The sequence below is a fragment of the Rhinolophus sinicus genome, linkage group LG05 (genome assembly GCF_036562045.2).
Source record: "Rhinolophus sinicus isolate RSC01 linkage group LG05, ASM3656204v1, whole genome shotgun sequence".
Lineage (NCBI taxonomy): Eukaryota > Metazoa > Chordata > Mammalia > Chiroptera > Rhinolophidae > Rhinolophus > Rhinolophus sinicus.
Genome location: NC_133755.1, coordinates 21,435,956 through 21,463,293, shown reverse-complemented (window position 1 = coordinate 21,463,293; position 27,338 = coordinate 21,435,956). Strand labels below are relative to the sequence as shown.

The 27,338-nt window shown below is 38.1% G+C and overlaps 1 protein-coding gene and 1 long non-coding RNA gene across 4 annotated transcripts in view; one reads left to right on the top strand and one right to left on the bottom strand.

Annotated features, from left to right (window-relative positions):
• Nucleotides 1–4,199: 4,199 nt before the first annotated feature.
• The window catches only part of NLRC4 (NLR family CARD domain containing 4), a 32,220-nt gene continuing 9,081 nt past the window's right edge, over nucleotides 4,200–27,338 (top strand). The window contains exons 1-8 of one of the 3 annotated variants that reach the window (XM_019741649.2): nucleotides 4,200–4,336; nucleotides 11,849–11,965; nucleotides 14,046–14,306; nucleotides 15,121–17,115; nucleotides 21,907–21,999; nucleotides 23,956–24,126; nucleotides 26,183–26,275; nucleotides 26,810–26,977. In XM_019741649.2, coding sequence (XP_019597208.2) covers nucleotide 11,965; nucleotides 14,046–14,306; nucleotides 15,121–17,115; nucleotides 21,907–21,999; nucleotides 23,956–24,126; nucleotides 26,183–26,275; nucleotides 26,810–26,977 — 2,782 coding nt within the window. In that variant the 5' untranslated portion in view covers nucleotides 4,200–4,336; nucleotides 11,849–11,964. Of the gene's footprint in view, nucleotides 4,337–4,730; nucleotides 4,866–11,848; nucleotides 11,966–13,474; nucleotides 14,307–15,120; nucleotides 17,116–21,906; nucleotides 22,000–23,955; nucleotides 24,127–26,182; nucleotides 26,276–26,809; nucleotides 26,978–27,338 lie in introns of those variants that run through there. The other 2 variants (XM_074331857.1, XM_019741632.2) reach the window with 2 other exon arrangements.
• On the bottom strand, nucleotides 4,753–26,816 carry LOC141571524 (uncharacterized). Its single transcript, XR_012496299.1, has 3 exons — nucleotides 26,535–26,816; nucleotides 25,347–25,445; nucleotides 4,753–4,868 (listed from the first exon to the last, which is right to left on the bottom strand). It is a non-coding gene; the product is annotated as an uncharacterized LOC141571524 (long non-coding RNA).

The window sequence follows — 27,338 nt, the reverse complement described above, 5'->3', positions numbered from 1 at the left end:
ACTAGTCTGGCTTCCACCTTCTTTTTGGCTGTTTTTGTTTCCTTTAAGCCTCGTCTCTTCTGGTTTTTCTTTACCTGTTTCCTCCGTTTTTGTTAACTGGGTGGGTTGAAGAATTTTAGAACTAGGAACGTTTCTAGAAGTTAGCCCCGGTCTAGGATCCCAAGATTTTGTTTGGAGTTGGGGCAAAGGCAAGTGAAAATGTCACGAAATGTCCTACCGTTTTGAAGGTAGCTTTTTCTTGATTGGATATTCATATGGTTGCTGTAGACTTTTGTTTCCCAGAACTCTTGTGAAGTTAGTTCTGCCAATTTCTGGTGGTTTTTTTGTTGTTTCCTTGGGGAAATGAGGTCTTGGAGCTTCCTAATCTGCCATTTTGCTGACATGATTTTAAGCGTGATTTGCTAGGAATTACCCCTTTGGTCACAGTAGCAATATTATTGCTCAGGAAGTGTTTGGTCATAGGTTGTATTTAAGACTTTTATGCCAGGGAGGCTTTCATCCTGTGTTGATCAGTTGGGGAATTCTTTTAAATCTACTCCATGTCTGGCTCTGATTGCCCCTGGGTGGGTGCAAACTAATGTGTGCACACGGCCTCCCAGATCTCCAGAGTTAACTATGATCTCAGGAGGGCTCCTGAATGTCTCTTTCCTTAGTTCTTCCATTAACCATCTGGCTGGTAGCTGGTAACCTCTTCTTATTGCTCTTCATCAAGATGTCTATCGTTTTCAACCATGGTCTTACGTATTCTGAATAGTACCGAAGGTTCCAGATTTATGGAACTTTTTGTCTTTATGGCCTGCTTTTTTGCCTAGGCAGAAGCCCTATGTGACGACTGCACCAGAGCTTCAGGCAGAGGCCTGCTCTTCCCACAGTGACACCCCTGCTTTTTTATGAATGGGCTCTGGGGCTGTGGCAGCCCCTGGTTGTTACAGCTTGCCCTTTTCAAAATGGAATCACCACTCTCACACAATTCTTAACAAGATTTAATAAATTTTTCTCAAAAGACTTGTTTCACCATTTGTTGTATGCCCGTAGGACAATTTTCAGAGACTTTAAATGATTGTTTTTTAAAAACAGTTTTCACCAATTAAATTGATGTAGGAGAGAGTGTCTGCTGAGCTCCTTACTCTACTTTGCCAGAATCCAGTGCCCATCCTTTTATTTCAACTGTTCTATATCCTTACAGTCTACATATGTCTTCTTGTAAATACATTTTTTTTTCTAGTGTAACAACCATTAATCCCCTTTGATGCATAAGTGTTTTTTTTGTTCTTTGGTTTTTGGGGGCACTGTTCAAGTCAGTGGGTCACTTCACACAGCTCTGGGTGTCAACTGAATTTGACACCTTAAGCAATCAACTTGCAGTAGTCATAGCAAAATTTAAAAAAGCAGATTTTTTTTAATGTAGTTTCACAGGTCCTGCTACACTCTAAATGACCATTTTGTCAATGAGGATATAATCCTAATAAATTGTAGACCTCCATTTCTCCAGTCCAGACTTTGGGCAGCTGAGGTCAGGATATTTTCAGACTATTATTCTTGTTTCAGGAATTCATGTCCTGTTTTTAGTTCTTTAAATAATGGATTGTTGACCTCCCAGGAAGGGTGCAAGTGCTGTGTTTAAATTATTGATCTGACTTTTATGTTTTAAAAATTACTTAAGAGGGCTAGTTTACCCAGACTAAGAAACTTTCTGCTATTCATCGAAACTTCCTCAAACCTGAGTGGGAAACCAATGGCTTGTTGTTTATTTTTGTGTTTACAATTTTTTTCTTATTGTAAAATAAATACTTCCCCAAACCTGAGTGGGAAACCAATGGCTTGTTGTTTATTTTTGTGTTTATAATTTTTTTCTTATTGTAAAATGAATACATACCTATTGGAGAAAATAGAAAACGAAAATCACCCTATTATATTACCTACAGAGGTAACCACAATTAACATCTTGGTGTAAATTCTTACAATACTTTATCTAAGCATTTTATATGTAAAATATACTATTCCACATACATTGTTTTATAATATTAACATTTTCCAATGTCCCCATATATTTTTCTACATTTTTAATGTTGCTTCTTCTTTCATTAATGGATATTTTATAGTTTTTTAAAGCCAACTCCCTATCTTTTAGACGTTGGATTTCTTTCCAATTTTTCATAATTATCAACAGCACCATGATAAACAGCCTTGTATCTGTACCTTTATACATATTCATGAATATTTCCTTTGGATAGATTATAAAAAGAGAAATAACTGAAGCCAAAGAGGGTAAAGATGTCTAAAGTTTTTAAATACATATTGCTAACTTGTCTTCCAAGAGATAGCAAGTTGTACTTCTGTTAACAGAATGTAAGAGTACTTTTTTGCCTACCCCATCTCCATTATCAATACTGGATATGGTATTTTTTTTAAACATGCCAATTTGATGGGTGATGTATACTTTGTTTTTTGAATTTTCATTTCATTGATTTCAATTATGATACTTCAAAGTACAGTTGACCATTCATTTGAACTGTACGGTTCCACTTATATGTGGATTTTTTTTTTTTTAAGATTTTATTGGGGAAGGGGAACAGGGGAACAGTGTGTGTACTTCCAGGACTTTTTTCCAAGTTAAGTTGTTGTCTTTTCAATCTTAGTTGTGGAGGGTGCCGGTCAGCTTCAAGTTGTTGTCCTTTCAGTCTTAGTTGGACCTTAGCTCAGCTCCAGGTCCAGTTGCTGTTGCTAGTTGCAGGGGGCGCAGCCCATCATCCCTTGCAGGACTCGAGGAATTGAACTGGCAACCTTGTGGTTGAGAGCCCACTGGCCCATGTGGGAATCAAACCGGCAGCCTTCAGAGTTAGGAGCGTGGAGCTCCAACCACCTGAGCCACCGGGCTAGCCCATGTGGATTTTTTTCAATAAATACTGTAAATGTATTTTCCTTATGATTTTCTTAATGTTCTTTTCTCTTATTGTAAGATGCAGTATGTAATACATATAGCATACAAAATATGTGTTAATCAACTGTTTATATTATTGGTGAGGCTTCTGATTAATAATAGACTATTAGTAGTTAAGTTCTGGGAAATTGCCTACAAATATGTAGGCTTGAGGGGAGGTTTTGGGGCAATGGAAATGTTCTGTATTATGTTTGGGGTGGTCTTTATCAAAACTCACACAACTGTACAACTTTAAATGGGTGTATGTCCATGTGTATAAATTATAATTCAATATAGTTGATTTACAAAGAAAGAAGAGGCAAAGGTTTTGAACAGGCAATTCATACAATAAGGACTCAGAGTTGCCAGGACATTTGTGATTGCATTTAGGGCTCACCCAGATAATCCACAATTATCTCCCCATCTCAAGATTCTTAATTTAACCACAGCTACAAAGATAACAACATTTACAGGTTCTAGGGATTAAGATCTGAAATACTTGGGAGGCCCGCTAAAACCACATTTCTGCATTTTCTCTTTTTATCCTGTATTACATCATTGGTTATTACAAACATAATAAATGTTTGTGATAGGAAATTAAAATATACAGATACATAAAAAATGAAAACTTAAAATAACCCATAATCCTACCCTGAGAAATAAGCACTGTTAATGTTTTGGTACCTATCTTTACAGTTTTTTCTCTGTGAACATACATTTACATATAGGTCTCATTAAAGTTTAAAAAATCCAGATGATAGCACAGCCCTCGATCTCACTTCAGAGAAGCCAACTTCGTAAGTTGGGAAACACTGCTGTTTTTCCCATAGAAAACCTGAAATGTAGAAACTTATTTATGGGAAAACTTAGATATCCCTCTATGTCAGATCTAAGTTAATGTCAGAATGTTCTTTTTGAAGTGAGAAGTTATATAACAAAAAGTTTGTAGTCATTTGTGAAAAGATAGGGGAAAGATTATGCAAGAATGTCGTTCTCAAGAGAAGTACCCAATCACTTCGTAAATCATACAAATGTCTAATCACTATATCGTACACCTAAAACTAATATAATATTGTATGTCAACTGTAATTGAAAACAAATAAGCTGTCAATGCTCCCTAAGAGTATATCAATAGCGAAAAGAAAATTCTAAAAAAAAAAAGAGAGAGAGAGAGAAGTACTTGGAGATTTCACAATTTCCAGAGCTTGGTGTAAACTGGCTTCCTGGAGCTTATTAACACAGCTTTGAATATGGGTGTGCCAGGGGGAGTCTGTGGTTCTTTGTATTCAGGAGACTGCACTGTGCATGTAAGTGGAGTGAATTGATAGTGGTGATCCATCTGCTGTGTGCTAACCCAGGACCCTGGTGACTGAGAGAATGCATGTGCTAGAAGTCAGCTGGAGCCAGGATACGGTGGTAAGCATGACTTTGACGGCAGTAGTAATATGCTTTAACCAACCAAACCAGCTCCTTTCGTTGCTCTCTCTCGGTCTCTTAGTTAATCATAAAAATAATACGAAGTAAATGTTCAAAATACTTTGCTTCATTTAAAGCTGTAGAATAAATAAATCAACAGCAATAGGATTCCTATGTCAAGGACAAATAGGAAACAAATGAGTATTTCCTTGCCTCATGTAAATTTCTGGCTTTTGCATTTTTAGTCTCAAGATATACTTCTTTCTCTGCCTACTGCTACTTACACTCACCTTCCCTTTCTGAATAGGTAGTACTTCTGTCCAAACCATTTGTACTATGCTTTGGAAAAAACAAAAAACTTGTCATGGTTTGCACTTCTCTTATAATCTCCGGTCACAAAAAAGGAAGACCTCAGATCTATGTGACACCAGGTGTCACTCTGAAACCAAAAGTAAATTAAAAGAAACATAATTTTAAAAGCGTCTTCTGATGATCCACCGAGAAGAGGGTAACTGGATTGCTCAGCCAGGTACTGTGGGGGAAGAGAATGGGGTTTTAAGTAGGTTTTGGAACCATATATTATTATAAAATTTGGGTTTATATTCCTTTAAAGCTTGTGTCTGGGAGGTATAAAAGCCTTCACACTGAAGACTGTGGTTTTGCATGGCTGGTTGAATTTGCCTGCAGGGAAAATTTTAGGGGTGGTCAGTCTTGCCTAGTGGGGTTTCAATAGGTTCCTTAGAATTGATGTTTAAATATACATTCAGAGGAGTGGATTTGTGTTTACTGTGAGACAAAGTGAGAGAAAGGACTTTGAAAATATACTTTGGGCTTATGGGAGGAAAACCTACTCTAGTTCCTAAAACTGTTGTTAGACTCACAGAAGCTGAGCTGAAAAGACTTGGATGGACTACTTAGTCCATCCAATACCCCGAGTTACTGGTGAAAAACCTGATATCTGGAGAAAGAAGAGAAGGAAGTTACTGTTTACAGGACACCTATTGTTGATCAGGTCTTCATATACTTTATCTCAATGAATCCTACATCCCTGGTTTAGAGGGATGGAAAATGGGGTGACAAGAGGTCAGGCAGGTAACTGTCTAGAGAACTAGGATAGAACCGGTCTCCTGTCATTGTTCCCTTAACAGTTCAGCACACTTCTATAATACTAACTGTATGAGTCCGGTTGGGCTGCCATAACAAAATGCCACAGACTGCCGGCTTAACCAACAGAAAGTTATTTTCTCACAGTTCTGCAGGCTGGAAGTCCAAGATCAAAGTGTCAACAGGTTTGGTTTCTCCTGCGGCTGCCTCCTGAGGCTGCTCTCCTTGGCTTGCAGATGTCTGCCTTCTCACCCTGTCCTCACATTGTCTCTCCTCTGAGCTTGCATCTCTGGGGTTTCTGTGTGTACAGATCTCACCGTCCTGTTAAGGACACCAGTCAGATTGGATTACGGCCCACCCATACTACCTCATTTTAACCTCATTACCTCTTTAGAGGCTCTGTCTCCAAATACAGTCCTGTCCTGAGGGGCCTAGGGCTTCAACATATGGATTTTGAGGACCACAATTCCACTCACAACACTAATATTAACAATAAGATGTGAGATTTCTGGAGTCTATTGGAGATCTAAGAACATTCTAGTCTAGAGCCTTTTTACTAGAAAGGAAGAGAGCACCCACTGATCACCTCTGTCCCAGTCACTTTCCCATTTAATCTTCACAACAGTCTGAGGAGATGAATATTATGTCAGTGTTTCAGATAAAGAAAGCAAGACTCTGTAAGGGAGGGGTACTCATCTAATAAACTGCAGAGTGAGCATCTGAATTCAGAACTGCAATACCAAAGCTCACACACACTTTCCACTTCCACGTGCCTCCTCTCTGCTCCCTTTATATATGACTTTTCCATCATTGCATCCATAAGTTGTGGGAATGAATCCATAGATGTGGGTTATATGGGTCCAGAGGAACTTCAGTTCACTAAGGAGCTCATGTAAGTAACCATTTGGAAGAAAATGTCCATTTTTAGAATTACTGTACTTCTAAATATTATTTTCCAAAGTACAAATGTAGGAAAAGGACTTCTTCCATGCAATTCAATTATTCTCTGGACAGCTTGCTTAAGGAGGTGGGGACGTGTTCACAGCCACGATCCAGGGGAGCAAACTGGTCACAACCCTGTCTTCTATGCCAGTGGGTAACTGAGAGTGGACTACCTGAGCTTCAGACTATGGGTTAATTTTATTCTCAAGAACAATTAATAACTAACCAGTCAATTGTCTCTGACTTGGTTCCACGATCCGGTCACAGATTTTCTGTGGGTAGGAAGAATACTACCAATACCCAAACTGAATATGAATTTTTAGCATGTTCAAAATCAGCTAAGATGCCTCCCTGATGATCCATGTAGCAATTTTTATCGATTGTTTTAGCGGACAAAGGGACTGCATGACCAACTCTCGGATTAGTTTATTCTGTTTACGAGAATATAAGGAACAGGTGGCTCCTTCCTCTATCTTCTTCCTCTTTTCTCCATTGTCACTTAAAATCTGACCCAGTCAGTGGAGGTCTGATTTTTCTCAGACCTACTCCCTTTTGGGGCATAGAAAAGGAGGGAAAAATCTATTGTAGCTGCTATTTACTGAGCCCTTTCTGTGTACCAGTCGAATACTCCCAGCTTGTGAGTGGTAGAACAGAAATTTGAACTCAATGCTGACATCAAAATAGGCCCTTGTTCACACCAGGTGCTGTCCCAAATCCTGATATTCAGACTCTTTCCCTCATGCTCCTTCCTTTGCTGTGTCCTCTGCCTAGAGGTAGCCTTTCCCCCTAACTTCTTGGTCAACTTTGATTTTCTTCAAGAACAACTCAAAAGTCACCTCTTCCAGGCAGAATTAAATATCCCTCCGTAGGGTTACCCTAGAACACTGACCTTCAAACTTTCATTGACCTCAAGTCACAACATGAAATACATCTTACATCACTGCCCAGTGGCAGGATATAGAAATAACTGAAACAAAACTTTCATGAAAAAATACAGTGCATTCTGATGTTTTATTTCATTTTTTAAAATATGCTAATTGTATCCCACTTAAGTTGATATCATGACCCGCTAATGAATTGACCAGTTTGAAAAACTGACTTACAAGACATTCTTTCTTCCTTTGACAGCTTGTCTTGTTTCTCTCATCTCTGAAAGTCTCAGATCCTGTGGCTCTTCACACAGATGCACTGGGGCCCAGTTCTTTGGTGCCCCATCTAACATGAAGTTCCATTTTATTCTTAATTTATTTTTCCAGTGATGAAAAGTTGGCCTTAAGAGCATGACTATTTGTATGTTGGCTGGATGAACCTAGCATATTCGATATTTAAACAAATCATTTCAAAAACCCCCTCCCTTATATAACATTATTTTCGATAATACTCACATAACAAAATTAATGATAGTAATTAATTTTTTTTTAAATTGTGGTATAATACACATAGCATAAAATTTACCATCTCAACCATTTTAAGTCTACAGTTCAGTATTGTTATGTATATTCACACTGTTGTACAATCAATCTCCAGAACTTTTTCTTCTTATAAAATTGAAACTCTGTATCCGTTAAACAACTACTCCCTATTTTCCCTTCCCCCAAACCCCTGGCAACCACCATACTACTTTTCTGCCTCTATGAATTTGACTCACTACTCAAGGTACTGCAGCATATAAGTGAAACCACACAGCATTCGTCCTTTTGTGACTAGCTTCTTTTGCTGAGCATATTGTAGCTTGTGACAGGATTTCCTTCCTTTTTAAGGTTGAGTGATATCCATTTTATGTATATATCACATTTTGTTTATCCATTTATCTGTTTGACAGTTGGGTTGACTCTACCTCTTGGCTCTCATGAATCATGCTATGAACATGGATGTATGAATATCTCTTCAAGATTTTGCTTTCAATCTTTCTGGTTATATACCCAGAAGTGGAATTGCTGGATCATATGGTAATTCTCTTTTTAATTTTTTGAACCTGTTTCCCATAACAGCTGTACCATTTTACATTCCTACCAACAGTATGTAAAGGTTCTAATTTTGCCACATCCTGGCCAACATATGTTATTTTCTGTTGGGTTCATGGTGATATCTCATTGTGGGTTTGATTTGCATTTCCCTAGTGATTAGTGATGTTGAACTTTTTTTTATGTGATTGTTCGCCATTTGTATATCATTTTTTGAGAATATCTATTCAAGTTCTTTGCCCATTTTTTAATCTCATTGTTGTTGTTTTGTAGTGACAGTTTTCTTATATATGTATAGAAACATGGCAGTAAAAATAAACAAACTAGAGTAAATACTGCAGTACAAAAAAAGGAAAAATGTACACCTACCCGTATTGGGCCAGCATAGTAATGAACAGTAAAAACCCTTTTCAGCCTTACTTTTTGCAACTTTGTCAATGACTTTAGCAAATGGATCGTTTTGCATATTTGTGTTCAATAGACAGTACTGCCAGAATTGTCAATATATCTGCTCATAGTTGAATGAAGAACACTTTAAAAATTTTTTTAATTTCAGAAAGTTTCTTTCACATGAGGTAACAAGTAAAAAGTAGTTACTAAGTCTTAAATGTTTAGCAGAAATTTATAAATACTCCAGTTCACCTTATATTCCAGAACTGTTAATGTTTTCCATGCTTTTGTTTCTTTGGGGTGATAATAGTAACTTTTAAATGTCTTCCTAGCAAAATAAATAAACTGTTCCCCATGTGTAAAGCTAGAGGAGGCTGGAGCTGGGTATTTCCCTCCCCCCATGTCAGTTGGGTTCTGATAATATTCCAATAGGTGAGGCTCTGGTAATTTCACTTGAGGGCAGCTCTTGTTCAGAAAAAACAGAATGTTCTGTGTATATTTCAAAATGTTTTTTTTCCTTCCCTGGCTGGGAGGAGGAGGGGACTGTTCTGATCTTCACTGTAATATCCTGGTAGGGTTTCTAGTGGTAAACCTCACAAAAGCATGGTGGCCCTCCTAAGACTGGCCCTTTCTGGAGTTTTTAAAACTCTCAGACTTGTCAACACTGAGCCTCTAGCAATTTCTCAATTACAGTTTAGGGTTTCCTCCCCCCATACTGGTTCCTCAGAGATTTTGTTCGTATGTTTCTGCACCTTGTGGTTTTCTGCTCCAGTAAGTTGTGATTCTCTGTATCCACCTGTCTTTCAAATGTTGGGGCTGCAGGTTGCCCTGTGACCTCAATTCCCTGATAGATCTAAAAAGAGTTGCTGATTTTCAGTTTATTTAGCTTTTTTTACTTGATGTTATGATGGAGTAATGACTTCCCTACATGTCAAACTAGAAACCAGAATTTAAGAAAGCTTCTTTTAAAAATAGAAATCAATAAACTAATTTTAAAATTTATATGAAAATGCAAACAATTCTGAAAAAAAAAAACAAAATTGAAAGATTTACACTATCTGATTTCAATCTTATTATAAGGATACAATAATCAAAACAGTATGATATTGGCATTAGGACAGACATATAAATCAATGGAACAGAACAGAGTTCAGAAATAGACACAAATTCTATGGGTAAAGAATATTCTTTAAAGTAATCATGCTGGAAAAACTGGATATCCCTAAGGGGGGAAAATGAATCTTAACTCCTTATCTCACATCACAATCAAAGACTATCTCAAAATGGATCAATGAACTAAAAGCTAAAAGTAAACCTAACAAATAAACTTAGGTGAAAATCTCAGGATAACATGATTTTGTAGATAGGACACAAATAGCATGAATCAAAGAAGAAAAAAATTAATACGCTGGACCTCACAAAAATGAAAATGACTTGCTCTTCAAAATATGTAAGACAATAAAGGAAAACCATTGTATTAATCATGTTTTTTATTTTCTAATTTTGTGATGCTTTGCCATCTTGGGGGCTGTGCTGTCCTGGAGAGACTTACCCTCCCAGGACTAGCTAATTCCTAGGTATAGCAGAAAACTTGCCCTGTGAGTGTGCCTTTCATGTGCAAACGAACCAATCCAAAGACTATATCCCTAAACACCAACTTCATCTTAACTCACACACACCAGGCCAATCTTTTTCTGCCCGAAATCATTCCAGGGCCACCCACATAGCTCAGAGTCTGTCGATTTATTCAAACTATGCAATCCGAAACTTGCTCAAACTTGCCTATCTTGCCTCACCCATTCCTTCCTGAGAAAACCATAAGAGATGCTCTGGGCTAAGCTTCCTTCTTTGCTCTTTCTGTCTCCTGATCAACTCTGGGACTTCCCTGTGTGGCCCTGTGGGGTGTGGCACACCCTCCTTCTCTTAGGAACTGTAAGTAATAAAACTTCTTTCATTGGCATTGACACTCGTTATCTCTATAAATTAAATCCTAGGTACAATCAAAACAACTATAGATTAGGATAAAATATTCATAATACATATATCTGACAAAAATTTGTATCCAGAATCTATAAAGAACTCGTAAAAGTCAATTAAAAAAAGACAAACCAGTTGGTGAAATGGGCAAAAGATTTGTATAGATACTTCACAAAATATTTGAGGAAACAATAAAGTACATGAAAACATGCTCGACATAATTAATCATCAAAAAAATTTACAATTAAAACTACATAATGAGATACCACTACCCACTTACTAGAATGGCTAAAATTAAAAAGACAGATAACGCCAAGTGCTAGTGAGGATTTGGAACAGCTGGAACTGTTGCTTTTACATGCTGGAGGGCACGTAAAATGGTACAACCCCTTTGAAAAACAGTTTGGCACTTTCTATAAAATTGACATACACTCAACCATATGACCCAGAAATTTCACTACTAGGTATTTATGCAAGAGAAAACATATGTCCACAAAGATACTTGTACATGGATGTTCATAGCTTCATTTGTAATGGCCAAAAACTTGAAACAAACCAAGTCTATCAGTAGAAAACTGATAAGTAAACTGACCTGTTCATAAAATGAAATACTGCTCAGCCATAAAAAGGACTGAATTACTAACACATGGAAACAAGGCGAATCTCAAAAACATGATGGTAAGTGAAAGGAGCTAGACACAAGAGTACATACTACATTTTTCCATTTATATCAATTTCTACAACATGCAAAACTAACTTATAGTTAAAGAAATCAGATTGGTGGTTGCTTTGGTGGGAAATTGGAGAGATGGACTATACAGGGGCACAAGGGCCCTCTGCAGTGATAGAAATATTCTAAATCTTACCTGGGGTATTATTGACTTGGGTGTGTACATCTGCCAAAGCTCCTTGCTTTTCATTGTTTGTTAATTATACCTGAATGAGGTTCATTTCAAAAATCAGGCAGTTTAATACATAACTGATACGGAAAAGCCTCAAAAAATACAGCAAATGAAAAAAAAACGATGTTGAATATTATGTATAGTGTGTCCTTATTTGGTGTTAGAAAAACAAGAGTAAGTACGAAAGTGACAGTGGTTGCTGCCTGATTGTTTCTGGTTCTGTTTTGTTACAGAATGAAGAGCACTTTTACAGAAAGAAGAGGACAATATTGGGATCATCTTTGACCTATCCATTTGGAAATAATACTCTCTTGAGATACAGAAGGGTGGAAAGCTCTTATTCAGAACAAGTAAGTACACTAGAAATAAAATCTGCCTGGTTATGTAGTGTGTTACCAAAAACTTATGCTAGTGAATGGAAAATCAATTCATGCCTTCCCCTGACTAGTTATATGTGGAATTCCCAATAAATATTCTTCTGTGGTTTTGAGAATTCAGTTACAAAGGTGGCAGCCTGTGATAAAAGGCAGAACCACAAACAGGACAGGACTTACACAAACGATGACCAGGTGTATGTTTTAAAATATTGGTCCCCTGCCTCACCTATTGAGCCGCATCTGCCCAGCCAGACAGCAGAGAGCTATACCTGTCAAGATCAGTGTGAAGAAACATCGTGTAGATCTAAGTGGCAACAAAAATGTAACTCTTTCTGCTTTGATTGCTGGATGTAGACCTGTGCTATCCAATGTAGTGGCCACTCGCCATCTGTCTATTTAAATGTGAATTTAAATAAATAAAAATTAATAAAATTTAAAATTCAGTGGTACAGTCGCACTAGCCACATTTCAAGTGCTCAATAGCCACGTGTGGCTACTGGCTACTTATTGGACAGCACAGTTATAGAACATGTTCTTCGTCTCAGAAAATTCTACTGTACAGCACTGGTCTAGACAAAGAGTTATTCTCGTAAGAATGAATACTGAATGAATGAATGAATGAATGAATGAGCAGCATTGTTTTCACCTAACTACTTGATAAGAGAGGAGTATGGTAGTTTCATACACAGGACGATACACCACGATTAGTAATAAGAACAAGCCTTGTGGAGGTCTCTAGGCCTTTCTGAGGCGACATTTCTGCAGCTGTAAAATGAAGACCGTGACTAGACAGACAACAGTCATCTCCCTGGGGAGGATGTCGAAGCCAAGAGAAAAGATGAGACCCCAGAGGGAGAGAGAAAAGACTTGCTGACAGGATGTGTAGACAGGGATGTGGTAACATTCCAGCCGAGGTTAGTAGTAGAGACTTGTGACAGAGAGAAAGGCAAGCTGGGGTGGGATTGCGGGGACTGGAGTGCCTGATGGTGCATCTTAGACCAGAGAGGTCTCAGGGCCTTTGGGAGGAGCAAATCCCCTTGGATGAGTCAAGAAAGATTTGAAAACCAGGGGCAGCCTTGCCCAGGAAGAAAACTATTGCAGACAGTGTCTGAGAGTGAAAAACCAGGGAGACATTTTGCCGAGCTGTCACGGACTGCCTGGGTACAGCGTGGTCTGTGTTTCAAAGTTAGAGCTTGGAGAGCCAGACACAGAAATGACATAGCTTCCCCAGGGACTACGAGAGGTTTAGAGGGCTTATACTGGATACACACAACTGTTTCGCAGTGACAGTCTTCACAAAAGACCAAATGCTAGGGAGAGAAAATATGTTACTCCTTCGAATGGTGACAGCAGAATAATGGCTAAGAATAGTAGCTAAGATGTATTGAGCTATGACTTTGTATGAGCTACTATACATGAATTCTCATAACTTCATAAGTTAAATACTGTTCTCAACCCCCCTGTACAGATAAGGAACCAGTTGTGTACTGGAGCTGGTTCTTACCGTTTTGTGAGACCTGATAGTTGAATTTTCATGATTTTTGTTAGCCAGTTGGCATATATTATTAGCTTCAAATCAGCCATCGTTGGAATATTTGTAACATGGAGATTGGTAAGTGTTATGAATTAGGGCCTTTACCCCCAGGGAGCCAGTGTGTTCAACACTTGGCAGCACAGCACTGAATAGGCTCCAAGAGGTTTAGCATCTTTCCAAGGTTAGACAGATGGTAGCAACGGGCAGATCCTAGGCCAGTCTCATGACTCTAAAGCCCACTAACACCTCCCTGGGAACCCTCTTATACTGGGGGATAAGAGTGCTCACTTTACTTCATTACCAAAGAAGAACCATCTTGCTCACCAAGGACTCAGGGGTTAGGAATGAATGGCTTTGCAGAGCTTTTCTTTAGGGCCTGGAATTCAAGTATTTGGCATCTCCATAACTCAGCGTGGGTCCAAAGGAAAAACATGTGTGACCCTGATGCTCTGGCAACATGATGCTCATATGCACATTTTATGGACACAAATAAATATGTATACTCCCCCATCTCCTCAGTGAATTTCCTAAAGGAGAATAGTCAAGTCCTCATTCAAAGGATGGGAATGACTGTTATAAAGCAAGTTGTGGATGAGCTATTTGTATGGAACGTTCTGAATTTTGAAGAAGTAAACATCATTTGCTGTGAGAAGGTGGAGCAGGATGCAGCAAGAGGGATCATCCACATGATTTTGAAGAAGGGTCCAGAAGCCTGTAACCTCTTTCTTAAATCCCTTGAAAAGTGGAACTATCCTCTGTTTCAGGACTTGAATGGACAAAGTAAGTATCTATTTGCTTGTATCTGTTCCACCATGACGACGATCCATAATCCCCACGACAGAGCCTCTGCTCTCCTCCCTCGTCATGTCACCGGGTGGTGGGCTTTGGTCATGGTAAGGAAAAGCACAGGCACGCTCAGAGAAATCTCCTATTAGAGCACTTGATGATGAAGCCAGTGAGTAACTCCAGGGTCAGGGAAGAAATGATTTAGTGTATAGTCTCACTTCAAAATGACGCTGGACAATAAAGGCATTTAAGTCTCTGCAGTAGTGCCACTCCTTAGTCTGATGAGGGCTGTCTGTGAGAGGGGTGGCTCGGTGACCACCTACCTGCTCCATGATCCAAGCACTGTGGTAAAGACAGCCTGACTGACTGAAGGAGCGTGATTCTGCTTTTCATGAATAGTACTTTTGTTTTCTATTTCTTTAAATTGGTCAATTATTTCATGTCAGGTTTTAATCGAGGTTAAGTCTTGATCTGCTGAAAGTTACCCGTAGCCATCATTCTCAGCTATCTCCTGACTCTTATGTACTTTCCTTAACCCAAACACAGGCTCCTCCCGTTTCCACTCAGCTGCTATAAGATTTGGTGGTGGAAAGGAGCGAAGAGAAGGCAAAAGGGGAGGAAAGGTAAAGGGTGACATGCAAAAGCAGGAGTAAATGTCTGCAACCCCTTGTGCTGGCCTAGAACTGGGGAAGGAAATTAAAAGCACGAGTGGAAGATTCTCAGCATTATTCCACCTTCATCCTCCTGAACTCTAGGTTCTGGGGAGACTAGAACTGGGTCCTCTTTAATCTCACCTCTTCTCTCACAGGTCTTTTTCACCAGATGTCAGAAGAAGACTTAGATGATTTGGCTCAGGATTTAAAGTACTTATACCATACCCCCTCTTTTCTGAACTTCTACCCACTGGGTGAAGATATTGACATTATTTTCAATTTGAAAAGCACCTTCACAGAACCTGTTCTATGGAGGAAGGACCAACACCATCACCGTCTGGAGCAGCTGACCCTGACTGGTCTGCTGGACACTCTTCAGAGCCCCTGCATCATTGAAGGGGAATCGGGCAAAGGGAAGTCCACCCTGCTCCAGCGAGTCGCCATGCTCTGGGCCTCCGGAAAGTGCAGGGCTCTGACGCAATTCAAATTAGTCTTCTTTCTCCAACTGAGTAGGGCCCAGGGTGGACTCTTCGAAACCCTGTGTGACCAACTGGTGGACATACCTGACACGATTAGGAAGCAGACTTTCATGGCCATGCTGCTAAAGCTACGCCAGAGGGTTCTTTTTCTCCTGGATGGTTACAATGAATTCAAGGCCCAGAACTGCCCAGAAATCGAAGCCCTGATAAAGGAAAACCACCGCTTCAAGAATATGGTCATCGTCACCACCACCACTGAGTGCCTGAGGCACATCAGGCAGTTCGGTGCCCTGACTGCTGAGCTGGGGGACATGATGGAGGAGAGTGCCCAGGCTCTCATCCGGGAAGTACTGATAAAGGAGCTTGCTGAAGGCTTGGTACTCCAAATTCAGAAGTCCAGGCGCTTGCGGAATCTGATGAAGACCCCTCTCTTTGTGGTCATCACTTGTGCAATCCAGATGGGGGAAAATGAGTTCCATTCTCACACACAAACAACGCTGTTCTGCACCTTCTTTGACTTGCTGATCCATAAAAACAAGCACAGATGTAAAGGGGTGACTGCTGGTGATTTTACTCGCAGCCTGGACCACTGTGGAGACCTAGCTCTGGAGGGCGTGTTCTCCCACAGGTTTGATTTTGAACCGGAGGACGTGTCCGGTGTGAACGAGGACGTCCTACTGATGACAGGACTTCTCTGCAAATACACAGCTCAACGGTTCAAACCAAAGTATAAATTCTTTCATAAGTCATTCCAGGAGTACATAGCGGGACGCAGACTCAGCAGTCTGCTGATATCTCGGGAGCCAGAGGAGGTGACCAAGGGGAACAGTCACTTGCAGAAAATGGTTACCATTTCAGACATTACTTCCAAGTACAGCAACCTGCTCCTCTATACGTGTGGGTCATCTGTCGAAGCCACCAAGATTGTTGTGAAACACCTTGCAGCAGTGTATCAGCATGGCAGCCTCCTCGGGCTTTCCATCCCTAAGAGGCCTCTCTGGAGGCAGGAATCTATACAAAATGAGCGAAGCACCGCTATGCAAGAAATTCTGAAAGCCATAAACGTCAATTCCTTTACAGAGTGTGGCATCAATTTATTCCAGGAGAGTATATCCAAATCAGCCCTGAGTGAAGAGTTTGAAGCTTTCTTTCGTGGGAAAAGCTTACATATCAACTCAGAGAGCATCCCTGATTACTTATTTGACTTCTTTGAACACTTGCCTAATTGTGCAAGTGCTCTGGACTTCATTAAACTGGACTTCTACGGGGCAGCCACAGCTTTGCGGGACAAGACCACAGAGGACAGAAGCAGGACGCACACGGGAGGGTCCTCAGAAACCTGCATTCCGGGCAGGGCCGTGTCTCTGTTCTTCAACTGGAAGCAGGAATTCAAGACTCTGGAGGTCACACTCCGGGATTTCAGCAAGTTGAATAAGCAAGATATCAAATATCTGGGGAAAATAGTTAGCTCTGCTACAAGCCTCAGATTATACATTAAGAGATGTGCCGGCTTGGTTGGAATGTTCAGTTCGGTTCTCAGCACCTGTAAGAACATTCATTCCCTCATGGTGGAAGCCAGTCCTCTCACCATAGAAGACGAGCAGCACATCACATCTGTGACGAACCTGAAAACCTTGAGTATTCACAACCTACAGACCCAACGGCTGCCAGGTATTGTAAACATAAGAAGTTGAAGCTATACTACAACCTGGTTAAGTACCACGGAAATACTAGATATCATATAATTTTGCTTTAAATTTTCTAATAGTTTCTACCAGGTGTCAGGATTTGGGAGGGAGGTGGGAGAGCTGAAGAGAGAGGTCCATGTGGGGGAAGGCTGTCAGACTGGGAGGATTTCCAGAGCTGAAGCTATACAGTTTGATTGAATAGTTATATAGTTTCTATACCGTGTTTCCCCCAAAATAAGACCTAGCTGGGCAATCAGCTCTAATGCATCTTTTGGAGTGAAAATTAATGTAAGACCCAGTCTTATATTATATTATATAAGACCCAGTATTATATAAGACCCGCTCTTACATTATAGTAAAATAAGACTGGGTCTTATATTAATTTTTGCTCCAAAAGACGCATTAGAGCTGATTGTCTGGCTAGGTCTTATTTTCGGGGAAACACGGTAGTAAAGGGTGTGTGTGTGCGTGTGTGCGTGTGTGTATTTGGTGGTTAAGCTTGTCTTCAGCGAACTTTCCCCTTTCTCAGCCGGCTTGGTTGGAAACCTCAGTTCGGTTCTCAGCACCTGTAAGAACATTCATTCCCTCATGGTGGAAGCCAGTCTATCTCCACCCAGCACCCACTGCTTCCTGCCAGTGGCACCCCTCCCCCCTTCAAATCTGGGAGGAAATCTAGCCATTAAACTAGTTACCTACTGGAGCTAGTCGCTAATTGTGCTACTAGATTCTCAGCTAGGAAAATTTCAGAACAAACCCCAGCCCCAACTATTGTTCATTTTGGAAACAAAATGTGTAGATTTTGTCTAACCTGAAGAAATTTCCGACTTCAGATACACACATGCGGGGCAATCTCTTTAGATAAAGGGGAATTTTCCCCAAATTTAGAATAGCTCTAAAGATGAGTGTCTGTCCTATCTGTGTAGATCAGCCCTGTTGCTGGGAGCAGGGGCTGCTGTGAGGTGGGAAGAAGCTATGGCTGGCAGCTAGACTGTAATCTAGGAGTAGTTTCCAATCACAAGCTCTGCCTCACTTGTCACCTGCAGAGGAAATTTTCTGTGAGTTAAGAGTTGTTTCGAATTTTCTTTTGAATGTTTGCCAATATTTTGCCTTAATTTTTAAAATTTATGTTTTGAGTAATAAATTCATGTGGTCCAAATTATAAAACAACCTACAATGAAAAGTCTCCTTCCCTTCCCCATCCCCTAGCCATGACTCTTCTTCCTGAAAGAGTTGCCAGCATTTTGAAATTGGGAGGTATCATGTGAAAATACCAGTTCTTCATTTCTTTTGAAAATTGTAGATTTGGCAACTGAGGTCTCACATCCTCACTTGGTAACAAGTTGTGAGAGCCTTATGATTTTCTCCTATGCTCTTTGGACGAGACACAAAATCTTCAGGTGGGCACAGAGCCCACCTGTTCTACTTTTTGTAATAACATTATCTCCCTGGCCCCTTTGGCATTTGATTGTAATCAGTGCTTATTCTTTCTTCTGGCTAAAATCCAGTTCCCTATCATTTATACCCAAAGTTTGTTTCTATTTTTGCCCTCCAAGTCTCTTCATATTCCTCCTAGTTCATTCTTTTTTATTCCTAAACAGTATTCCATTATATGGATGTACCATAGTTTTTCTAGTCACCATTGAAAGACATGTAGGTTATTTCCAGTTGGGGCAATTATGAATAGAGCTACTATAAACATTTTCATGCAGATTTTTGTTTGAAAATAAATTTTCAGGATACTTGGGCAAATACCTAGAAATGGGATTGCTGAGCCATATGACAAGTGCTTGTTTAACTTTTAAAGAAACTTCCAAACTATTATCCAGTTTGTATCGTTTTACCTTTCCAATAGCAATATATGAGAGATTTAGTTGCTCCGCATTCTCACTAGCACTAGGTATTCTCCGTATTTTTCTATTTTTGTCATTCTACAATAAGGAAAAAAAACAGACAATATTAAATGCTGGGAGGAAGTGGAGCAACTATAATTATGTGTGTAGTGTTATCTCATCATAGTTTGCTGATAAAAGTTGAAAACCTAGTACGTGCTAGTTTGCCAACTATATATCCCGTTATGTGAAGTATCTGTTCAAGTTTTTACCCATCTTTCAGTTGGGTTACTTGTTTTCTAAATGATGAGTTTTGAGTGTCCTTTATATATTCTGGATACAAATCCTTTGTCATTCAAATCACAACTGATTTGAAAATATTTGCTCCCAATCTGTAGCTAGTCTTTCCATTCTCTTAACAGTATCTTTCATACGACAAAAGTTTTAAATTTTGTTGCAATCCATTTTTTCTTTTATGAGTCATGCTTTTGGTGTCATGTCTAAGAATTTTTTGCTGAACCCCAAGTCATGAAGATTTTCTCCTATCTTTTCAAAGTTTTATGTTTTACATTTAGATCTGTGGTCCATTTTGAGTAAGCATTTATATAAGGTGTGAAGGTTCTATCAAGGTTCATTTTTTTTGCATATGGATATCCAGTTGTTCTATTTATTGAAATGGCTATTCTTTCATGTTTGACTTGCCTTTGCAGCTTTGTCCAAAATCATTTGGCTATAATTATGTGGATGTATTTCTGGACTCTCTTCTATTGACCTATCACTTGCCAATATGTTTGTCTACCTCTTGCCGATACCACATTGTAGTAGTAATTGTAGCTTTAAAGTAAGTCATAAAATTGGGTAGTGTTATTTCTCCAAGTTTATTCTTTCTTTTTTTTTTAACTTTTTTTATATTAGTTCCTTTTCCTTTCCATGTAAATATAAACAATTTGTTTATATCATCAAAACTTCCTGAAATCTTGGTTGGAATTACATTATTTACAGACCAATTTAGGGAGAATGACATCTTTATCATGTTGAATCTTTTGATCCATTTGCATGGTTTCCTCTTTTCAAGTTTTTAGATTTTCTTTCATTTCTTTTATCATCATTTTGTAGTTTTCATCATGTTCATCCCGTGTATGCTTTATTAGATTTATACCTAACTTTTTCATTCTTTTGGAGCTATTATAAATGGTATTTTAAAACATTTTGGTTGCTTATTATTTATTGCTATTAGATAGAAATACAATTGGTTTTTTGTGTGTTCATCTTGTATTTTGCACCTTTGTTAAACTCATTTACTAGTTCTAGGAGTTTTGGGGGGATTTTCTTTTTTCTTTTTGGTAGATTCCTTGAAATTTTTATCATAGACAATTATGTCACCTCCAAAAATGACAGCTTTGTTTCTTCCTTTCTAATTTGTTTTGCTTTTATTTCATTTTCTTGCCTTATTGCACTGGTTATAATTTGCAGTACAATGTTCAATAGGCAAGGTGAGAGTGAACGTCTTACTTTGTTCCTGATCTTAGGGAGAAAGTATTCAGACTTTCACCATTAAGTACGATGTTAACTGTAGGTTTTGTTGTTATTGTTGTTGTTTTTGTAGATGCCTTTTATCAGGTTGAGGAAGTTTCCTTCTCTTCTTAGGTTACTGAGAATATTTATTATGAATGGGTGTTAGATTGTGTCAACTATTTTTTCTGCATCAATTTATATGATGATGTAGTTTTTCTTCTTTAGACTGTTAATATAGTGAATTACATGGATTAAGTCCCAAATATTGCCCTACATTCTTTGTATGAAGCCCACTTAATGGTAGTATAATATTCTTTTTATATATGACTGGATTCCTTGGCAATATTTTGTTGAGGATTTTTACTTCTGTTTTCATCAGTGATATTGGCCTGATTTCCTTTGATTTTATTCTCTTGGTCTGGGTTTCATATTGGGTAATGGTAGCTTCATAAAATGAGTTGGGAATTATTCCCTCTACTTCTATTTTCTGGAAGTGATTTATACAATTGGTATTATTTCTTCTTTGAATGTTTGGTAGCATTTGCAAGTTAAATTATCTGTGCCTGCAGGTTTGTTTGTTTTTTTGAAAATTGTAAACTACAAATTCAATTTCCTTGATAATTATATAGGACAATTCAGGTTACCTAAGTCATGTTGTGTGTGTTTTAGTAGTCTGTGGTTTTCAAAAAATTGGGCAATTTTATCTATGTTGTCAAATTTATGTGTGTAGATTAGTTCACATTAATCTCTATTCTTTTAACATCTGCAGTCTTTGTAGTGATATCCTCTTTCATTTCTGATATTGGTAATTTGTTCTTCCTCTTTTCTTTGTTAGTCTTGCTAGAATTTTATCCATTTTATTGATCTTTTCAAAGATACAACTTTTTTCATTGATTTTTTTCCTATTATTTATCTGTTTCCAATTTTTATTGATTTCTGTCTTGATCTTTATTATTTTCTTTCTTCTTCTAGCATTGGGTTTATTTTGTTTTTCTTATTTCTTAAGTAGTAAGGTCTCAGAGGAGACCTTCCCTCATTTGTAATATAAATATTCAATAATATAAACCTCCCTCTAAGCAGTCTGTTAGTTGCAGATTTTGATATATTTTTTAAATTTCTGTATTTTTCAAAATATTGTCTAATTTTCCTTGGGACTTCCTACTTGATTCATGCTTATTTAGAAGAGTATTGTGTAAAGTATTTGGAGATTTCCTTGTTATCTTTCAGTTATTATTTTCCAATCTGATTCCATTATATTTGGAGAACATGCTTTTAGCTAAAGAAGATGTCCATCTCTGACCAAAAACATACATTTTTGTGTCAATTTCATGAACATTTCTTGTTGATGGTGACAACTAAAATCTTTTAATTGGTAACAGAAATTTAGTAAATATCAGCTGAGCACAGTCCAATTTCTTTTCTTTTGGCAGGTGGTCTAACTGACAGTTTGGGTAATTTGAAGAATCTTATGAAGCTTACACTGGATAACATTAAGATGAATGAGGAGGATGCTATAAAACTAGGTCAGATTTTTGTTTTCTCTAATTTTTTATCAATGTAAGTTTGATAATAAGAACAATTAACTCAGGATTCTGATGAAGGTTGTATCTATATAAGACAAGAATGCCTTTACGTATTTGTGACTACATTGGTTTTTCTAGACAGTTTTCTCCACTCCCATTCCAATCCTTCAGCACCATTTTATGTAAATTGTACACCACTATATTGTAACCCTTTTGAGGACAGAAGCCATGATATGTTTTTATCTTCTGGCTGATTCAAAGCATAGAAACAATGTAAAGCATTTATACTGTGGTTTCATAATTAAATAAAACTTCATAAATTATTGACTATATTTGTATTTAAAGCATATCAACAATATCCAAAGTTTATACTGTGGTTTTAACTTTAATTAAATAAAACTTCATCAATGGAATGAAACACAAGAATGAATTGTGGACCAAGGAAACTTCAGGAACACAAGCAGAACACATGATTTGTCTTCCAGTTCAGGGAGGATTCCTGTTGAAACTTTTTTCCCCAATGTCCCTGCCTTTTTTTGGTTGGGAGGAGCAGGGCTCTTTTTCTTTATCTTTATTTTATTTTATTGGCTCTTTCTTTCCCCATTTGAGCCCTCAGTTAAATGCTCCTCAGCCTTGTTTCTTTTCATTCTTCTTGCCTAAAGACAACCCTAGCCTATAATTAAAACATGGCTGTCCTTTTTGTCATTATATGGCCTACATGACAATAATAACATTAATTCAGAGTTCAGAAAACATTTATTGCATGCTTATGAGTTACACAGAATATCAGAGCTCGAGGGAGCCTGAGAGCACCTAGTTTAACTTTCTCATTTTACTGCCCCTGGAAACTAGAAGTTTACTGACTTGCCTAAGTTCTCACCAATTGGTAGAAAGAGTTCAGAAACACCTATCTGAGACAATCTGGTTCTACTATTAAGGAATCAAAGTCTGGACTTGAATAAACTAGTCTAAATTTACTGTTTATTAAAGAATTACTGTGTAATTGGTTAGCACTATACGAGGCACTTCTACATATTTCTTCTCATTGAATCCTCACAATAGTCCCAAGGTTACACAATTATTATTAAGTACGGGATCCAGGAATGAAAATGACTTCAGGGCTCATGTTCACAACCTCTGAGCTATGTGTGCTCCCATGACAACAATTAATATTCATTTACTATGTACCAGGCACTATACTTAATACATTACATACACTATCTGCAACCTTCCCAAAGTTCAAAGTTCTGTAAGGCAGATATTATGAAAACAGTATATTTCTTTCTTCTAGGTTAGAGTACCATCAAGATAAAGAAATATTTTAATGACACAAAGGTATGCCTAATCAATCCTCAAGTCCTTATCAGCTTTACACATAAGAATGAGGTGCATTTTAGAATGTTTTCTATTGTACTATTGATGTAAGATAAATCTTTCTCCTGGTGGAGCATGCTGTATTGGATGTGCTCTTCATTGTAAAGCATCAGGCAGGCCCTATATCATTGCAATTACAAGCAGGGCTCTTTTGAGGCTGTAAACAGTTACGCAAGAAGCATTCCTAGGAACTGAAGTCTCCATGCTGCCCCTCTGAATTCAGCCTCCACCCCTTCTGAAATTTTTGGAGATTCTAAGGAGAGAGTGCTCATTCAGAAGACTTTATTCTATGAAAAAAGTTATGGTAAAGGTACCCGTTGATACCCATTAAAATACTATACATTTACTATAGTTTTTATCATGCTACTAAGAGAATGATCTCCACATAAGTGATCTTTGTGTGTGAAAGTCATAGTTGAAAGAAAAATTACTCTCTTTGGATTTTTATAACTTAAGGTCTCGACAAAAAGAGCATGGCAAGGGCTCGTGCAATTGTTCTTGGTCTTCTTTTCAGTCCATTAATCGGTGGTAAAATCAAATTAACTTGGTATCTTAATGCATTTCCTTTCTTTCTTTTTGCAGCTGAAGGTCTAACAAACCTGAAGAATATGTGTTTACTTCGTTTGACTCACTTGTTTGACATTGGGGAGGGAATGGATTATATAGTAAAGTCTCTGTCAGCCGAACCCTGTGATCTTGAAGAAATCCAATTAGTTTCCTGCTGCCTGTCGGCAAATGCTGTGAAAACCCTAGGTAACTATTGCCTGCATTAGCTGAACAAGAACAGTGTAAGACAGAACATGTGATACTTTTATAGTAATGCATGCTCCTCCCAAGAGGAAATTTCGGTTTTAGAGAAACTGGAAAGGATAAAGACTTCTAGGCAATATCTAGCCTGCTTTTAATGATTTTTCTCCATGGTTGAAATGAAAATGTACTATAGATGGATAATAGAAAATTTCAGAATAATTGAAGATGTTATAATTTTAAGAGAAGGTGAAGAGGAAGAAAATAAGTAGGTACTTGAAACTTGGCACATATCCTGTTATATAATAATTGCTTAATAAATATTTGGATGAATAGATAGATAAATGATTGAGAAGCAGAGAGAAGGAATTCCTTAAATAATCTCAGACCTTCCAATTCTTACCCACTGGCTTGTTAAAATAGCATTGATGTGTATTACTAATATAAGAGTTGAGTCTTTTGAGTTCCCCAAGGGTATGCATACCAAGTATGGAAAGACCTTTGCATATTACTGGATAAACTGGATATGTTTAATTCAGATGTTTATTAAATTTAGATTTTGAGAAAAAAGATGGTATAACCTTTTTAAAAACAGAATATAAAACTGCTGGGAGTCTGTAAGGATACTAAGATTATTTATATGCTAACATGAACCAAAAACTAGAGAGACCCATGATTAGAAAAGGCTGGAAAAGCACTGGGAGTCTGAGAATGACAAGCACACTCCTCCTTTACTTCTTTACTTGTCACTGGGGAGAGACATGTTTAGAACTAAAAATAGCAAATGTACTCTTTTAAGAGGACTTCCATAGGTTTTTTTATTTTAAAGCACCAACCCCTCAAAGATAGTTTACTCTAAGAAAAGGATTCATATGATTGATTAAAAATAATAACAGCTAATATTGTAACAAGAGTATATATTCATGAAAAACTTGACTCATTTTTTTAAAGGAGATTTTTCTAATAAGTCTTGGTAGGAAAAACTTCAAGTAGATTACACAACCATGATCAATACAAGTTTCCCCTCTGTCAGAAAGTACAGTATTCCTACGAAAACTTTGGTAAGCCGAGATGGCATTAAGCAAAGAAGCAATTACCATTAACGCTTATGGCAAATATTTTAGCGTTTCCCAGACCCAAAACATAACCTGTCTTAGGCTTTTCTGATACCTTAGGACTCACTTGCTAATGCAGATGCACAAAATAAATCAAGCAAAGATACTCACCGACATAGTTCAAAGCTCTGGCGGCTTGATGCTGAGATGTGGAGTGTGGTTCCCAGGAAGGAGCTGGCGGGGCCTCTCTCGCTGCCTCTATAAGGCTCCCTGCAGAACAAATGGTGAACACTATTTTCGCTTTTCTCCTTTTTTGTAAAAGCAAAAATCCTCGTGGATTTCTTTCAGTTAGCGAAAACAGGTAGTAATGTAGGTCTTTTGTAAAAGTGAAGTGGTGTAACCTAATTTTGGAAAAGGGGGGATACCTGTCATCTGGAGTGAAGGATAGAACTAAGCAGTTCTTAGCTAGAGTGATCGAATTTTATGATTCATGTTTTTATTATCTTAAGTTTTTATTGTTATCATCACAACTATGACATTAACAAAAACATCTAAACTGAGGTACACAAAGAACAGCTCATTGCATCTTTTTTGTCCCTTTGTTTCTACTGCACAATCAGGGCATTTAAGAATTGGAAACAATCTCACAGTTAAATCTAGTTTAACTTCCTCATTCTAAAGATGAAGACCCTGAGGCTTAGAGAAATGGAGTGACTTTCCTATAGTGACATAACAACTATATTTCATGATGCTTCAGGCTTTATGTGAGCTGAAGTCTATTGGTCAGAACTTAGAACTAGGAAATATCTATCCATTTGGTCACAATCATGGGAGTTGGGGGTTATACCTATCCAGATACCTTTGGGAATAATCCAATGAATCAATTAAATAATGACTTGTGTACTATCGACAAAGAAGACAAAGGCTCAGAATTTTTTAAGGATATTTTAAAATGCACATATAGTTTCCTGATAGTCTTTTTATTTTGGATTAAAATTTTTTTCCAGCTCAAAATCTTCACAATTTGGCCAAACTGAGCATTCTTGATTTATCTGAAAATCACTTGGAAAACGATGGAAATGAAGCTCTACATGAACTGAGTAAGAATGACAATTTTGCCTTATTAGATGCACCTTAAGGAAGTCATGTAGCCCTTTCTTAAACTGTCATTAAGGAACACAGGCTGCCGGCTTTTGAGTCAGCAGTTTTCCCCTGCTCACTGCCCCTGAGGCTTCTTCTAGGCAGCTAGTGTCTGAGAGAAAGTGATGTTTAAGAAAAATTTGCTTAAGGAGTTAGTGATAAGATTTTTAATGTTTAATAATGATATTGTGATTATGTTTTCTGAAAAAGAACTCATACTATCTGAGAATTGCTTCAAAGTAACATAGAAGGGCGGGAATTTGGTGAAGATGAAGCAAGATTGTCCATGATTTGATGTTTGCTGAAAGTTGGCCTATTCGTATGTACAGTTTCATTACACTATCCTGAATAATGTTTGTATATTCTTGAGCACTTTCTGTAAAAATATTAACCGAAAAACAAGTCGATTCTCACTGTCCACTGAGTAGGCTCCCACATCCCTTCATCAGTTTTGCGAAGGAGCCAATTCCTGACCGAGTCTCTGGGGTTTCAAGTTGGCAGGCTGCACATCCTGGAAGAGCTCACCGTGCTGATGCTGCCCTGGTGGAGTGATGTACGGCTCAGCCTGGCAAGGCTGTTGGAGCAACTGGAGGGGGCCCCCCAACTGGTCAGGCTTGGGCTGAAACACTGGAGACTCACAGATGCAGAAATTAGAATTCTAGGTAGGTACACACACACAGCCCAGAGAAAAGAAGTTGGTCCGAACGAAGTTCTTCAGCTGACTTTCTTTTTCTTTCCTCCCTCTGTTTCTCTCTCTCTCTCTCCCCCTTCCTTTCTTTCCCTTCCCTTCCCTTTTTGATTATACAAATATATTTAAAGAGAGTTCACATCTATTAAGAAGTAAAATGATTTAAAATACTGGCCTGCCTTCAGATTTTTAAGCATTTCACATTCTTTGACAAGGTGTATTATGTTGGGAATTGCTCTCCCTAGCCTTAACTGTCTGAAATTCAGCACTGCCTCTCCAATCTTGGGAAATATTTTTAAGTCACCTGTTAGGTATTCAAAACTTAATATAAAGAT